Genomic DNA, 15,524 nt, shown 5'->3' with positions numbered 1-15,524 from the left:
AGTATTGATTGTTGAGCTAAAAGCCATGTTTGGATCATAATTGCCCTTTAAATCAGTGGGGTTGGGGGGTTTGCACCATAATTGCTCTTTAATTCAGTGGGGGTGGGGGGGTTAGAGTCTAATTGTTCTTTAATTCAGTGGGGCTCATGGATTTGTGCTTAATTGCTCTTTAAATCAGTGGGGCTGGGGGGTTTCATTCTAATTATTCTTTAATTCAGTGGGGTTGGGGGTTTTCACTAAAATTCCTCTTTAATTCAATGGGGCTGGGGGTTTTCAGTAAAATTCCTCTGTAATTCCATGGGGCTGGGGGGTTTTATTTTGATTTTTAAATTTTTGATTTTTTCCTTTATTTTTATTTTCCTGTTATTTTTCCTTTTATTTTTCCTGTTATTTTTATTTTACTTTTTTATTTTTACTTTTATTTTTACTTTTATTTTTATTTTTACTGTTACATTTATTTTGATTTTGATTTTCCAAGCCCTGCTGCTTTCTCATCTGTGTTGTTGTCAGCTTCAAGCAAAGCTCTTTATCTCTGAAGCTGTTATCTGCAAGGCCCAGAGCTGAGCAGATCCTGCCCATCTGGGGCTCCTCCAGAGCACAGAGCTCACCCCGGGCCCCGATTTCACCCTCCTGGGTGATGCTCGTGATAAAACCCAACCCCAGGGGCCTCTGGAGAGGGGAGCAGAGCTGGGATTTCTTCCCTTCAAAGCCTGGGCTGGCTGTGTGGCAGCAGATGGTGTGAACTGCCTGAAAGTCGGCCTGAATTGCCAATTAAGTGTAATTAAAACGGGGCTTATTTATTTGTTTGGCTGCCAAGGGGCTGGGCCCTGGTGCCTTCCCTGCTCCCAGGAGCTGGGAGGGGATTGCAGGAGATGCTGGGATTTTAATTCATCCTGGAAATGGTGGTGGGGCTTTTTCCAGCCAGGATCCCTCCGGGGTGGGAATGGGGGCAGTTCCAGAGTCCCATCCTGGGCAGAGGCACTTTGGGGGATTATTTTGGTTTTGTCTGAAATGGGGCTCAGAGCAACCTGGGATAGGGAAAAATCCCCTGCCCGTGGCTGTGGGGTGGAATGGGATGAGCTTAAAGGTCTCTTCCAGCCCATCCCATGATTCCACCCTTCCCAGGGGCATCTCAGCACCTTTCCACCCTTCCCAGGTGGATCTCAGCACCTTTCCACCCTTTCCAGCTGCATCTCAGCACCTTTCCATCCTTTCCAGCTGCATCTCAGCACCTTTCCACCCTTCCCAGGTGGATGCCAGCACCTTTCCACCCTTCCCAGGTGCATCTCAGCAGCTTTTCCTGGGCACTGAGGTGGCTCAGGGGTGTTGGCTCTGCCCTGGGTGCCAAATCCCTGCAGAATCTCCATCCTTTCCTGCTCCCTGCCAGTGTTTTCCTGGAGTGGGGTTGTCAGACACATCCAGGGGGCAGAGGGGCAGCAGAGCAGCCTGGGGTGCTGAGTGGAGGGTTTTCCCATGGGAAGGCAGCTTGGGGTGATCCTTTATGGGAACACACAGGGAAATGGAACGAGGAGGATTTTTTTCCATGTGTGCTGCCACCCCGCTCAGCTCCAGCTGAGTCATCCCTGCATTCCCACCTCGGGCTCAGGGACATCCATTTCCTCTGGATTCTGAGGAGGAAAATGAACCCAGCTCCTTCTGCCACAAACCCCAGGCACGGTTCAGATCCCTGCTTTTTATGGAATGGATTTTGGGGTGGTGTTTGCTGCCCTCCCCCAGCTCTGGGGGATTTGGAATTGGTGTGAGGATGTGCCTGGGGTTTGGAATTTAAAATTGGTGCATTGGTGTGAGGATGTGCCTGGGATTTGGGATTTAGGATTGGTGTGAGGATGTGCCTGGGATTTGGGATTTAGGATTGGTGTGAGGATGTGCCTGGGATTTGGGATTTGGAATTGGTGTGAGGATGTGCCTGGGATTTGGGATTGTTGTGAGGATGTGCCCAGGATTTGGGATTTAGGATTGGTGTGAGGATGTGCCTGGGATTTGGGATTTAGGATTGGTGTGAGGATGTGCCTGGGATTTGGGATTTAGGATTGGTGTGAGGATGATGCTGGGCATGGTTTTGTCCCCTCTGTGGGGGCAGGTGTTGTCCCAGCCCTGGGAAGCGGCGTGTCCTTCCTGCAGGGCCACAGTGAGGGAATCCTGCTGGTCCTCCTGGAGCCACCCTGGATTTCTGGGCTGGAGCCACAGGCTGTTCCTGCTTCTGCCAGAGACAGGAGTTCTCATTTCACAGCTGTTCATCCCAGATCCATAAATCAGAGTTTATGGAAGGAAAAATCCCATGCCCTGAGCCTGAGCCTTGTCTTCCCGACTCCTCCCTTTGGCCACGTCACTCCCAGGCCTGGCTTTGCCTTTACCCCTAAAATAGGACCGTGGAACACTGAACAGGGCTGGAGAGAGCTGCACTTGGAAAAAAACCGGGATCCTGTCAGGAATCCTGTGGGAAGTGGCTCCTGCTCAGCCAGCAGGGCTCTCTTCTGTTCATTTCCCTCCCTGTGGGTGTTTTCCTGCTGCAGCTTTTCCCTGCAGTGGGAGATGGGGTATCTCCTGCTCTCCTCCCCGTGGGGTTTGTTGGGATCCAGCCCCTCTGTGGGGACTCAGGGCTGTGGTGGGATCCCTCCACCAGCTCCTCTCCAGGCTCTCCTGCTCTCTTCCCACCCCACAACCCCTTTGAAATCCAGTTTGTGTGCAAAATCCCTGCAGTTCTGCTGGAATTGGATCCCTGGTGGCTCAGGGGGGGTTGTGGGTTCCTTCAGGGGGTGTGGTGCCACCAGGGTGTCCCAATCCCACCCGCCCGGATGATGGATTGTGCTCCTGGAAGCAGCCTCAAGCTTTGGTTATTCCTGGAGAACAGGCAAAAATCCAATCTGTTTGTCCCTCCACAGGGAGCTGGCATTGATTTTGTGAGTCCAAGGGCTGAGAACAAAGGAGCACTTTATTTATTTTCCTCAGAAATCGATTCCTTATTTTATTTTTCCAGCTCTGAGAGGGGCCCCTTTTCCCAGGTGTGTGCCAGCCCCAGCAGCAGTTGGTGCTGCTTCCCTGTGCTGGGTGGGGGATGAGGATGGCAATTCCAGATGTGGATTTATAAATCCCAGAGCACTGGCAGCTGCTGAGCAGCAAATGCAGCCTGGCCCTGGAGGGATTCCTTCTAGGAACTGCCTTGCAAGGAGCTGGTGTGCAGGGAGAAGGAGTTTTAAACTGCCAGAGGGCAGGGATGGATGGGATATTGGGAAGGAATTCCAATACCTGGGAGGGTGGGGAGGCCTTGAAAAAGAATTCCCAGGGCAGCTGTGGCTGCCCCTGGATCCCTGGAAGTGCCCAAGGCCAGGCTGGAGCAGCCTGGGACAGTGGGAGGTGTCCCTGTGGAACTGGCTGGGCTTTGAGGTCCCTTCCCACCCAAACCATTCCATAATTATGGGCCCTGCTCCACTGGGCACTTCCATCACTGGGCTCTACTGCTTTTTATTAATTTATTTTCCTTTAAAAATTAATTTAATTAATGTGCAAAAAGAGTTTTTCCAGCTGAAGGCACCGTGTCCCTTTGGAATGAAAGGAGCAGCAGGTGACTGTGGGTAGTGGGAGTGCCAGGAGGAAAGAAAGAGGAATTGTGGAGAGCAAGAACTGAGCTGCTCATCCTGTCCCTGCCTTGGAAGAAAATGGTGAAATCCAAGTGGGAATGACCACAATTCTGTTCTGGGATCCCAACATCTGGGATGTGTGGCTGCTCCTGGAGCCTGTGCCAGCCCCAGTTCCTGCTCCCTGGATTTCCAGGCTTCAGCTCTCATTACAAAAGAGAGGAAAGGGCAGGGGGAAGGTGAGCTGGGAATCACGAGGCAGTAAATGGATTAAATCCAGGAATGGGGAGAAATGCTGGGCAGGGGGCACAGCTGGGGTGTGCAGGTGTTCCTGGGCTGCTGGGATGGTGGCAGGAACATTTGGGAATGGCAGGAGAAGGCTCTGGGGCTGCTCAGGGGGAGCTCCAGCGTTATCATCCCAGCCTGGTGCTGCCTGGTTCCTCAACAGCTCCTGATAAATCCCACTTTCCTTTTCAAGTGCCTGTGAGTGGTTTTTGCTGCCTTCCCTCAGAGACTCTCTGTGTCTGATCCCTCTCCCTTCAGAAGCTGCTCCCTGCCAAGGCTGGGAGACGTGAGCAGGGCTCAGCCCTCAGAAATGAAGTGATTAAATTTACTGGGATGTGTAAAATTCCAGCATCAAATGATTCAGCCAAGCACTTCATCTGCTGGGAGCTCTTTCAGGAGCCCTTGGGAGGAGCACGAGTTGGTTTGCTCAAAGGACCTGGTGCATGTAATGACACTGAGCGTGGTGCTGCTGCTCCTGCCCCAGGAATTAATCCTTAAACACGGAGCTGTGAGGTCAGGGAGGCTTTGGGAATCAGTTCTGTGTGCTGCCAGGGACCAGCAGCGCCTCGTGTTGTCACCACGAGCTGTGTCACCCCTGGCACCTGGCTTTGCTCCTTCACTGGGAGCAGCCCTGGTGGCACCATCACCGAGAGGTGCTGGGCCTTGCCAGGGAATTTCCCCCAGCCACTGGGGGCTTTGGGGGTGCTGGAAGCTTCTGGGGCTCTTTTTGGGCTGGATTGGTCCTGGAGTGATATTTGAGAAGGGATTTGGGTGTGGGGCTCTGGCTGAGGTTTGAGGGGGAATTTGGGGGTCAGGCTCTGAGTGATTTTTTTGTGGTGGGATTTGGGTGTTGTGCTCCAAGTGACGTTCAGGAGCATTTGAGTGTTGGGCTCTAAATGATGTTTGGGGTGAGATTTGGGGATCAAACTCTGAGGTCTTTTTGCACCAACAAAACTCTGATGTTTTGAGGGGGAATTTGGGTGTTGGGCTCTGGTGTTGAGCTCTGGGTGATTTTGGGGTGGGATTTGGGTGTGGGGCTCTGGGTGATGCTTGAGGAGGAATCTGGAGGTCAAACTCTGAGTGATTTTTTTGTGGTGGGATTTGGGTGTTGTGCTCCAGGTGACATTCAGGAGGAATTTGAGTGTTGGGCTCTAAATGATGTTTGGGGTGGGATTTGAGGGTCAAACTCTGAGTGATGTTTTGAGGAGGAATTTGTGTGTTGGGCTCTGGCTGAGGTTTGAGGAGGAATTTGGAGATCAAACTCAGAGTGGTGTTTGGGGAGGGATTTGGGTGTTGTGCTTTGGGTGATGTTTGGGGTGGGATTTGGGGGTCAAACTCTGAGGTTTTTTTGCACTAACAAAACTCTGATGTTTTGAGGAGGAATTTGTGTGTTGGGCTCTGGGTGATGTTTGGGGTAGGATTTGGGTGTTGAGCTCTGGTTGATGTTTGAGAGGGGGTTTGGGGGTTGAGCTCTGAGTGATTTTTTTGTGGTGGGATTTGCTCCAAGTGCCATTCATGAGGAATTTGGGTGTTGAACTCCCTGTGTTTGGTGACTGGGACCCCAGTTTGGTGCAGGAGGGAGCTGGTGTGGCCAGGGCTGGTGCTGGCATGGTCCAGGCTGGTGCTGGCACAGTCCAGGCTGGTGCCCCAGCACCCTCCAGGTTCCAGCCAGACCCCAGGAATGATCCATGGGAACAAGGGGGAGTCAGTGCTGCTGAAGGGATCAGCCTTTTTTGGGAGCTCCTGTGCTGCATGGAGGCCCCAAACAAACCCTGACACTGTTTATGTTCCTCTGAAAGCCTCAGCACAGGCAGGCACCTCTTTGATCTGCCAAAAATGTTGGAAAATGAGTTTTTTTCCGTGTGTGGGGCTGCAGTGACACACCCTGCACAGGGGGGTCCTGCCTGTCCCATTCCCACTCAGTCCCAGGGCTCTGGAGCATGGGAAGCCTGTGCTCCCTGCTCAAGCACCCTGAGCCTTCCTAGCAGTAAATAAAAGCTATTTTTAAAAAGAAATCCTTATTTTGACCATAGTTGGGCAGCTCCAGGGAGCCTCTTTTCCAGCATTTTTGTTGTCTGAGTGTGACCTTGCTGAGCATTGGGTTTGCCCAGTTCTGGGGGCTCATTTCCAGTTTTTGGGAGCTCATTTCCAGTTTTTGGGGGCTCATTCCCAGCCCTGGGTGTCTCATTCCCAGCTTTGGGGGCTCATTCCCAGCTTTGGTGGGGCTCATTCCCAGCTTTGGGGGGCTGATTCCCAGCTCTGGGGGCTCATTCCCAGCTTTGGGGGGGCTCATTCCCAGCTTTGGGGGCTCATTCCCATCTCTGGTGGCTCATTCCCAGCTTTAGGAGCTCATTCCCAGCTTTGCGGTGTCTCATTCCCAGCTGTGGGGGTGTCTCATTCCCAGTTTTGGGGGCTCATTTCCATCTCTGGGGGGGCTCATTCCCAGCTTTAGGGGGCTCATTCCCAGCTTTAGGGGGCTCATTCCCAGCTTTAGGAGCTCATTCCCAGCTCTGGGGTGTCTCATTCCCAGATTTGGGGGGCTCATTCCCAGCTTTGGGGTATCTCATTCCCAGATTTGGGGGGCGCATTCCCAGCTCTGGGGGCTCACTCCCAGCTTTTCCCCGGCAGTTTGGGTTGCAGCTCTGGTGTGGATCCCGGGATTGCAGCTGCCTGGGAGCCCGTGGGATTCAGCTCTCCCCGTACCTGTCTGCAGCCATCCCCCAGGACGTGCTGTGCCTAATTACTGGCACTAATTAAAACCTCTTCTGGAGGTGGGAGATAAGAGCAGCAGCGTTTCCTGTGTGGCAGCAGATGCTCCCTAACACCCATCTGCTCCTCGGCTTCCAGGCCCTTCTGTGCTCCCTGGAATTCCTCCTGCAGTGGGAAAAGGACGAGGAAAACAAGGATGGGGAGGTTTGGAGGAGGAGGTGGCAGCAGGGAATGGCTTTGGCTGCTCAGGGACACTTGGGGAGCAGTGGCACTGATGGCTCCAGCCACAGGAGCTGCCAGAATTCCTTGGAAAAAGCCTTAAAAAACCAGGGAAAGCTGAGGGAAGACATGGCTGCCAGTAATCCTTGGGAAAAAAGCCTTTAAAGCAGGGAAAGTCAAGGGAAGACATGGCTGGAATCCTTGAAAGAAGGATTAAAAAGGATTAAAGCAGGGAAAGCTGAGGGAAGACACAGGTGGAATCCTTGGAAAAAGCCTTGAAAACAAGAAAAGCTGAGGGAAGACTAGGGTGGGATTCTTGGGAAAAGTCTTTAAAACAAGAAAAGCTGAGGAAAAGCAGGGCTGAAATCCTTGGGAAAAGCCTTTAAAAAAAAAGCCTTCCCTCAGGAAAAGCTGAGGGAAGACTAGGGTGGGATTCTTGGGAAAAGCCTTTAAAAATCAGAAAAAGCTGAGGGAAAGCAAGGGTGGAATCCTTGGAAAAAAACCTTTAAACCAGGGAAAGCTGGAGTGGAATCTTTGGAAAAAGCCTTTAAACTGGGAAAAGCTGAGGGAAAGCGAGGGTGGAATCTTTGGAAAAAGCCTTTAAAACAGAAAAGCTGAGGGAAAACATGGCTAGAATCCTTGGGAAAAGCTTTAAAAAGCAGGGAAATCTGAGGGAAAGCAGGGCTGGAATAATTGGAAAAAGCCTTTAAACCAGGGAAAGCTGAAGGAAAGCAGGGCTGGAATCCTTGAAAAGAGCCTTTAAACCAGGGAAAGCAGGGCTGGAATAATTGGAAAAAGCCTTTAAACCAGGGAGAGCTGAGGAAAACTCGTCTGGGGTCCTGGGGAAGCAGAGCAGAGCGTGCTGTGCCGTGCTGTGGAGCGCTCCTGTGGGGCTCCACTTCCCAAGGCTCTGGAATTTGATCCAGTTTCTCATCTGGGGCTTGCAATGGGCCAAAAAAGCAGGAAAAGGAGAGGCTGGAGAGAGGGGTGGGCTCAGGGAAAAATCTTTTGAAAAGCAGGGAAAGCTGCTGAGGCTCCCTCAGCCTTTGGGTGTGGGATGCTCCTTCCCGGGTGATTCCCCTGGGATCCCCATCCGGGGTCTCTGGGGGTCCCTGGGGATGATTCCCCTGCCTGGAGCCCAGGGGGATGGATGGATGGATGCCAAACAAGGGACCCATTCCCTCCATCTGCTCCGAGCTAATGGAGCAGCCAGGGTTTGTGGAGAGGAGCTGGGATTGTCTGATGGAGCCTGTGGGAATCGGAGAGCTTTTCCAAGTGATTCTGATTTATCTCAGCCTTTGAGGGTGAGGATTTCACTGCAGCTCCTTTGTGTTCCTGCGGAAGGGATGTCAGCTCCTGGCATTGAAATTTTTTTTGGGAAGTTGTTCCTTCTCCCCTTCCCCATGCCCAGACAAGGGTCAGTCCAAGCTGTTCAACTCCCCTGCTTTTCCTGGCACAGCAATAATCCAGAATTCCAGCTGCAGGGAATAAGGGGTGTTGTGGGGCTTGGAGAGCAATTTGGAGCAGCTTTTTTGCTGCTCTGCTGCTCCCTCCAGGTGTTACCTGTGCTTGGAGTTGGAATTACACAACAGAAGAACATTTGAGGCTTTTCTGCCTTCCCCATATTCATCAACACCAAATAATGTCCACGATCAGCCAGCGAGCAGCAGTTAATTAGGGATTTTAATAAGGCTGTGGTGCATCCGTGCTTGGCACTGCCTCTCCTCCCCTTCTCCCACACCTGAGAGATGGGAGCTGTCAAATCTCAGCAGGGGAACCAGCTCAGCCCTTGGAAGTTCAGCTGGAGGAAGAATTCCTGGATCCCTAAGCTTGGAGATCTCTCCTGAGCCTCGCTGGAAGGCTTGGATGGGGAAGTGGGTGGGGGAAAGGTGGAGGAGCTGGGAAGGGTTTTCCTTCCAGCATCTCCAGCCGAGGGAAGCTCCAGATTGTCCTCAGTGAGTTTCTTCCAGCCTGGAGTGAGGAGATGTTGGGCTGCTGCCTGGAGAAGGAGCCTGTGCCAGAGGGGACCAGCCCCTCCTGCCCCCCAGGCTGTCTGCAAGGGTTCTGGAGCTAAACTGGGACTAAAACTGGTCCTAAACCCCTTCAGGGGGCTGTCTGCAGGGGTTCTGGAGCTAAACTGGGACTAAAACTGGTCCTAAACCCCTTCAGGGGCTGCGTGGGCTCCAAGGCTGTGCCAGGGGGAGTTTGGGCAGCCCCAGAGCCCGGAGCACTCTGAGCTCCAGGACTTAGGACAGATTAAAGCCATGCCTAAGTGGGAGGAGGAGAAAGGCTCTGGAGAACTGGAGAGCTCCACGTGGATTTGGGAGCTGAGGGAGTGCAGGAGCAGGGTTTGGAGCCCAGAGTCAACAGAGCCTGGTTCTGTTTGTGCACCAGAGCTGAGCTCACGGCTAATGCAAACAGTTTTCATTAAGGAATAATCAAAAATAAAAAGCCATTTCACATGCTGATAAGGAGCCAGTCGTTTTTTTCACTTCAGCAGCAGTTTAAGCCACGCTCAAAGCCATTTATCTTTTCTCCAGTGCTGGCTGCAGAGGATATGAAAAATGCAGCAGGCTGCACATATGTAATTAAACTTTTGGCAGAATCTTTGCCCCGCAGCTTTACTAAGAAATTCAATAATGATAAATCGAGTGGAATATCTAAAGGACTTTTTGTGAACAAGATTTAAAATAATGTCTGTGGCACGGAGAGTTATTTGCCACCTAATTGTCTTGGCACGGCTGTGGGAGCAGCCTGTCTGTGGTGTCAGCTCTTCTTTACAGCCCAGCCCTTGTTCTGCTCTTATCTCCTCTCCAATTTGCCATTGAGGCTTTGCTGACTGCCAGCCAAGCCCGTGCTTATCCCTAATGACTGTTTTGTTCCCGCAGCCCCGCGTTTCCAGCTGGGAATGCTCCTGCCTGTCCCGGTCCCTCCCGAGCTGGCAGTGGTGGCATCGCTGCTCTGTAATTATCCTTTCCTTTTTATCCTCTGTTCCAGCAGCACTTGGAAGTCGAGCTCATCCCCTGAGCCGGCTCTGTGTGTGACACTGCTCTGAAAACGATGCCGGGATTGTCTCCCTGCTTTTGGTGCTGCTGCCTTTATCCCTGGCTAATCCAGGGATCGTTTACAGGAGAGGTGATTTTGTGTTCAACCCCCCCAAGCCCCTCCTCAGCCCTTCCCCTGGAAAAGCTGCACCAGTTCTTCTCCATTCCCACAGGTTTTCCCTGTTTCCTCACCCCCGTGGCATCCCCCCATCCTTTGTCACCACTGGACTTGGAGGGGCTTCAGATCTCTTTGGAAAAGGCAATTTTTTATTATTTTTCCCCCAACAGAACCAAGCAGACTAATGAAAAGTAATATGTAAAATATAAAACAGTCATTAATGAGGTGTCTGATAGAAGTGAGCTGGGACTGAGCACCTGAGGAGGTGGCAGTGAAGTGACAGAGCTGGGCTGGGCTTTCGCTTTCCTTGGTTGGCTTCAAACTGAAAGGGAGGAGGATTAGATGGGATATTGGGATGGAATTCCTGCCTGGGAGGGTGGGGAGGCCCTGGAAAAGAATTCCCAGAGCAGCTGTGGCTGCCCCTGGATCCCTGGAAGTGCCCAAGGCCAGGCTGGAGCAGCCTGGGACAGTGGGAGGTGTCCCTGCGGCACTGGAAGGGCTTTGAGGTCCCTTCCCACCCAAACCATTCCATAATTATGGGCACTGCTCCACTGGGCACTTCCATCTCTGCTTAAACCTCTGGGATTTAATGCTTTTATTAATTTATTTTTAAATTAATTTAATTAATGTGCAAGGAGAGTTTTTCTGCTGAAGGCACCGTGTCCTTTTGGAATGAAAGGAGCAGCAGGTGACTGTGGGTAGTGGGAATGCCAGGAGGAAAGAAGGAGAGGAATTATGGAGAGCGAGAACTGAGCTGCTCATCCTGTCCCCATGGCAGGGGTGACACTGGGTGAGCTTTGAGGTCCCTTCCCCCCAAACCATTCCGTGATTCTGTGGAAATCTGCCCTGGCTGCTGCGGTGTTTTATGGAACACTTGGATCTCTGTGGGGTTTTGTCACTTGTAGGTAATTCTTGTCTGCCCTTTGTCCCCTCCCTGGTGCCCCAGGGGGGTTCCTGCCCCTCTGCTGTCCCTGGCAGCTGCAGCCCCACAGGGCTTTGGTGACCCCACAGCGTGTTCTGTGGGTCAGCCTGGGCAGGGCAGCTCAGGATGGGGCTGTTTGTGAGGACAGGGGACGCGTGCCAAGCAATTAAATGAAGCCAGAGCCGTGCCAGGAGCGGGGAATTCCATCCCGAGGTGGCACAGCCTTGGCTGCCCCTCTGCCAGGGCTCCCCGTGCCAGCATTCCCACAGTGCCTTGGCCAGGCTGCTCCCTGGGATCTGTTTGTCCTTGTCATGCTTCAAACAAAATATTTATCCTTGTCCCCGTGGGCTGGAGCAGAGCTGAGGCTCTGCCACCAAATGTCACAGCCAGCTCCGAGTGGCCAGTGACAAGGACAATATTTGCCTGGGCAGCATCTTGCTGTGTTTGCAGAGTGATGGTGACAGTGGCTCTGTGCTGGGGCCAGCCAGGGGTGCTGCTGGCACCTGTGACACCAGGGAATGCAGCTGCTGCTGCCCAGGGGGACGTGTGGCTCTCACCTGCTTTGTGGCACCAAAAATCCAGGGGATGTGGCCTCAGCTGTGCCCAGGGAGGCTCAGGCTGGAATTTCCTCCTGGGAAAGGTGGGCAGGTGATGGAAGGGGCTGCTCAGGGAGGTGTCACCACCCTGGAAGTGGCCGAGGAACGACTCAGTGCTCTGGGGACAAGGGGGGGATTGAGCACGGGTTGGGCTCGATGATCCTGGAGGGCTTTTCCAAGCTGGATGGTTCTGTGAGAATTCCAGGCTGGATGGGTCTGTGAGAATTCCAAGCTGGATGGTTCTGTGAGAATTCCAAACTGGATGGTTCTGTGACAACACCTTCAGTTCTTGCTTGTGCTCCCTGTGTGGCTGTTTTGGGAAGCTGCAGGTGTCTGGTTTTGCGTCACAGCTGGCATGATGAGCAGTGCTGGTGACACCTCTGCTTTCCCAAGGTGACATCCCTGGATTTGCAGCAGCCCCGTGGTGCTCAGGTCCTTCATTGGCTCTGGAATCACACACTGGGATGTGTGATGTGCCAGGGCAGCACTGGCATCCCATCAGAGTCATTTCAGACAGCTCCCTGCACTGCCCAGACAAAAAACCTTGGAGCTGGGGGCTCAAGGAGCAGGAGGGAGAATTTGATAATTCCAGAGGGATTTCTGAGTTTCAGATCTTGGATTGGAAGCTGTGGCTGGGGGAGGCTGAGGGAGCTGAGCTCCTCATTCCTTGCCCTGCTCGTGCTGAAGGTGCTGGGTGGGCTTTGCCTGGATCCTTCCACCCCTCCCAGCTGGATTTGGGCTCAGGTTTTTGGGGTTTGGTTCCAAAGAACTGATGGGAAGAGAGCTGAGAGCACCATTCCTGCTGGGAGCAGAGGTTTGGGGGAGCCTGGAGTCACCCAGGGATCCAAAGGACAAATGGCTTTGGTAGTGGAAGAAATAATGGTGAAAAGCAGCTGTTTTGGGATGTTTTGGGGATTTTCCTTCATCAGCAACCGCAATGGAACTGCAGCCCTGCCAGGTTTGGGATGGGGGCAAGGTCTCACTGTGGGGCTCAGCAGCTCTGCCCCCATCCCCCTCATCACCCTCATCAGCCCCAGAGCTTGGCCCAGCCAGGCTGGAGCTTTCTGGGTGGGACCAGGAGCAGATCCCTGCAGGAGGAGCAGGAGGAGGCAGAATCTTGGGGTCTCCCTGAGCTCTGCAGTGTGGGGAACACCCTGCTCTGGTTGGTTTTATTCCTTTTCTTTGCTTCTTCCTTCTGGGAAGGGGGGCAGGAGCTGCCCAGCTGTGCCCACCATGGCTGACCCTGGTGTTTTCTGTCCCCTCCTCAGCTGACCCCGGTGTTTTCTGTCCCCTCCTCAGCTGACCCAGGTGTTTTCTGTCCCCTCCTTTGCTGACCCCGCTGTTTTCTGTCCCCAGACAAGGCTGAGAACGGGGAGCCCTACCAGAGGAGGAGAGGAGCAGGGCCCCCCGTGCCCGAGAGCCCCCCAGCATTCCTGGCACCCCAGGACGGAGCCCCCCTGGCCAGGAGCAGCAGCTGGAGGAGGATTTTGCTGATGATCCTGGCTATCACCATCCACAACATCCCAGGTGAGCCCATCCCTGCCCCCAGGCAGCCCATCCCGTGCAGATCTGTCCCCTGGCAGATGGCACTCGCTGAGTGGGCGCCTTTGGCCGGGATCCCGTGCCAGATTTGGTGGGGCTGAGCCACGTGAGGCCTTGGCAGCAGCAGAACCGTGGGGAGGGGGCTGCGGGGAGCCTGGAGCAGCTGCAGCCTGCCTGGTGCCAGCCCAGCGTGGGTGGGAACTGTGACTCCCGAGGGTGGGTGGGGAGAGGTGACAAACCCTGCTCCCTCCAGCCTCTCTGTGAGCGAGGAGAATCTGCTGTTAGGGTTTATTTCTCAGGCACAGGTGGATGAGGAAAGGTGACAAACCCTGCTCCCCTTTAGTCTCTCTGTGTGATCAGTCACTGCAGGGGAATCTGCAGTTGGGGTTTATTTCCTCAGGCACAGGTGGATTGGGAAGGGTGACAAACCCTGCTCCCCTTTAGCCTGTGTGATCAGTCTCTGCAGGGGAACTGCAGGAGAAGCTGCACTTGGGGTTCATTGCCTCAGGCAAAGATGGATGAGGAAAGGTGACAAACCCTGCTGCCTTTACCCTCTCTCTGTGTGAGAGGAGAATATGCAGTTGGGGTTTATTTCTCAGGCACAGGTGGATGGGGAAAGGTGACAAACCCTGCTGCCTTCAGCCTCCCTGTGTGATCAAACTGCAGGAGAAGCTGCACTTGGGGTTTGTTTCCTCAGGCAAACATATATGAGGAAAGGTGACAAACCCTGCTCCCCTTTAGCCTCTCTGTGTGATCAGTCTCTGCAGGAGAATCTGCAGTTGGGGTTTATTTCTCAGGCACAGGTGGATGGGGAAAGGTGACAAACTCTGCTCCTCTTCAGCCTGTGTGATCAGTCTCTGCAGGGGAATCTGCAGGAAAAGCTGCACTTGGGGTTCATTTCCTCAGGAAAAGGTGGATTGGGAAGGGTGACAAACCTGCTGCCTTTACCCTCTCTGTGTGATCAGACTGCAGGAGAAGCTGCACTTGGGGTTTATTTCCTGAAGCAAGGGTGCACTGGGAAAGGTGACAAACCCTGCTGCCTTTACCCTCTCTCAGTGTGATCAGACTCTGCAGGAGAAGCTGCACTTGGGGTTTATTTCTCAGGCACAGGTGGATTGGGAAGGGTGACAAACCCTGCTCCCTTCAGCCTCTCTGTGTGACCAGTCTCTGCTGAAGCAAGGGTGCACTGGGAAAGGTGACAAACCCTGCTGCCTTTACCCTCTCTCTGTGTGATCAGTCTCTACAGGGGAATGTGCAGTTGGGGTTTATTTCTCAGGCAAAGATGGATGGGGAGAGGTGACACACCCTGATCCCTTTCCCCTCTCTCAGTGTGATCAGTCTCTGGAAGAGAAGCTGCAGTTGGGATTTATTTCCGCAGGCAGAGATGGGTTGGGAAGGGTGACAAACCCTGCTCCCTTTAGCCTCTCTCAGTGTGATCAGACTGCAGGAGAAGCTGCACTTGGGGTTTATTTCCTCAGGCAAAGATGGATGAGGAAAGGTGACAAACTCTGCTCCTTTTACTCTCTCTCTGTCAGATCAGACTCTGCAGGAGAAGAGTTGAGGTTTATTTCCTGAGGCAAGGGTGGATTGGGAACAGTGACAAACTGCTCCCTTCAGCCTCTCTGTGTGATCAGTCTCTGGAAGAGAAGCTGCACTTGGGGTTTATTTCTCAGGCACAGGTGGATGGGGAAAGGTGACAACCCTGCTCCTTCTACCCTCTCTGTGTGATGAATCTGCAGGAGAATCTGCTCTTGGGCTTCATTTCCTCAGGATGGGAAAAGTGACAAACCCTGCTCCCCTCAGCCTCCCAGTGTGATCAGACTGCAGGAGAAGCTGCACTTGGGGTTTGTTTCCTCAGGCAAGGCATGGATTTGGATAATGGGTGGGAAGTTGTGGAGCTCTGCAGGTCCTGGAGGGCTGAGTCCTGCCAGGCTGGGCTTTGTGGGGCTGACAGAGGAGGTCAGAGGATGGGGAGATCAGTTTGGGATGTTCAGCTGCTTTGCAATTCTTGGGGATGTTGGAAGTAAAATAAGGCAGCCTTTTCCAGGGCATTCCTCCTGGTTTCTTCTCCCTCCCTCCTCCTCCTCTCCTTCCCTCACTTTTCCTTTCTCCCTTCTCTGCAGGCTGGGTGAGTGCAGGGAAAAGCTTCTGGCCCTGTAAATTTGGGAAGGAACCATGAAGGTTTTGGGGAAAGGCCACGTTTCATTGGTATTGGCAGGGTGGAGCTGCTGGGCTCGGGGCTCCTTTGGTCCCTCACGTGTCATTTTGTGCCTGGTGACTTTGAGAGTGACTTTATCCAGTGCCAGGACACCCATCCTCAATCCACCAGGGATGTCCTGTGTGTAATTCCCTGGCAGTGAGAGAATCCAAGGGAACACACACAGAGCTCCTGGCTGCTCCCTCCTCCAGCCCTTCCAGCCTCCTGCTGCTCCTGGAGTGGGAATTTCCTCCTTCCAGCTGGCTGTGGGCACCTTTGGGTGCTCCTGGTGCCCT

The 15,524-nt window shown here is 53.3% G+C and overlaps 1 protein-coding gene across 2 annotated transcripts in view; it reads left to right on the top strand.

Annotated features, from left to right (window-relative positions):
- The window catches only part of SLC39A11 (solute carrier family 39 member 11), a 78,249-nt gene that overhangs the window by 30,593 nt on the left and 32,132 nt on the right, over positions 1-15,524 (top strand). For both annotated transcript variants that reach the window (XM_039716317.1, XM_039716316.1), the window contains exon 6: positions 12,846-13,016. In XM_039716317.1, the coding sequence (XP_039572251.1) occupies positions 12,846-13,016 (171 nt within the window). The remainder of the gene's footprint in view (positions 1-12,845; positions 13,017-15,524) is intronic.

This window comes from Passer montanus, unplaced genomic scaffold (genome assembly GCF_014805655.1).
Source record: "Passer montanus isolate IOZ18808 unplaced genomic scaffold, ASM1480565v1 scaffold35, whole genome shotgun sequence".
NCBI classification, from domain to species: domain Eukaryota; kingdom Metazoa; phylum Chordata; class Aves; order Passeriformes; family Passeridae; genus Passer; species Passer montanus.
Note: the sequence above shows the minus strand (reverse complement) of the source record. Positions and strands in the feature narration are given on the sequence as shown.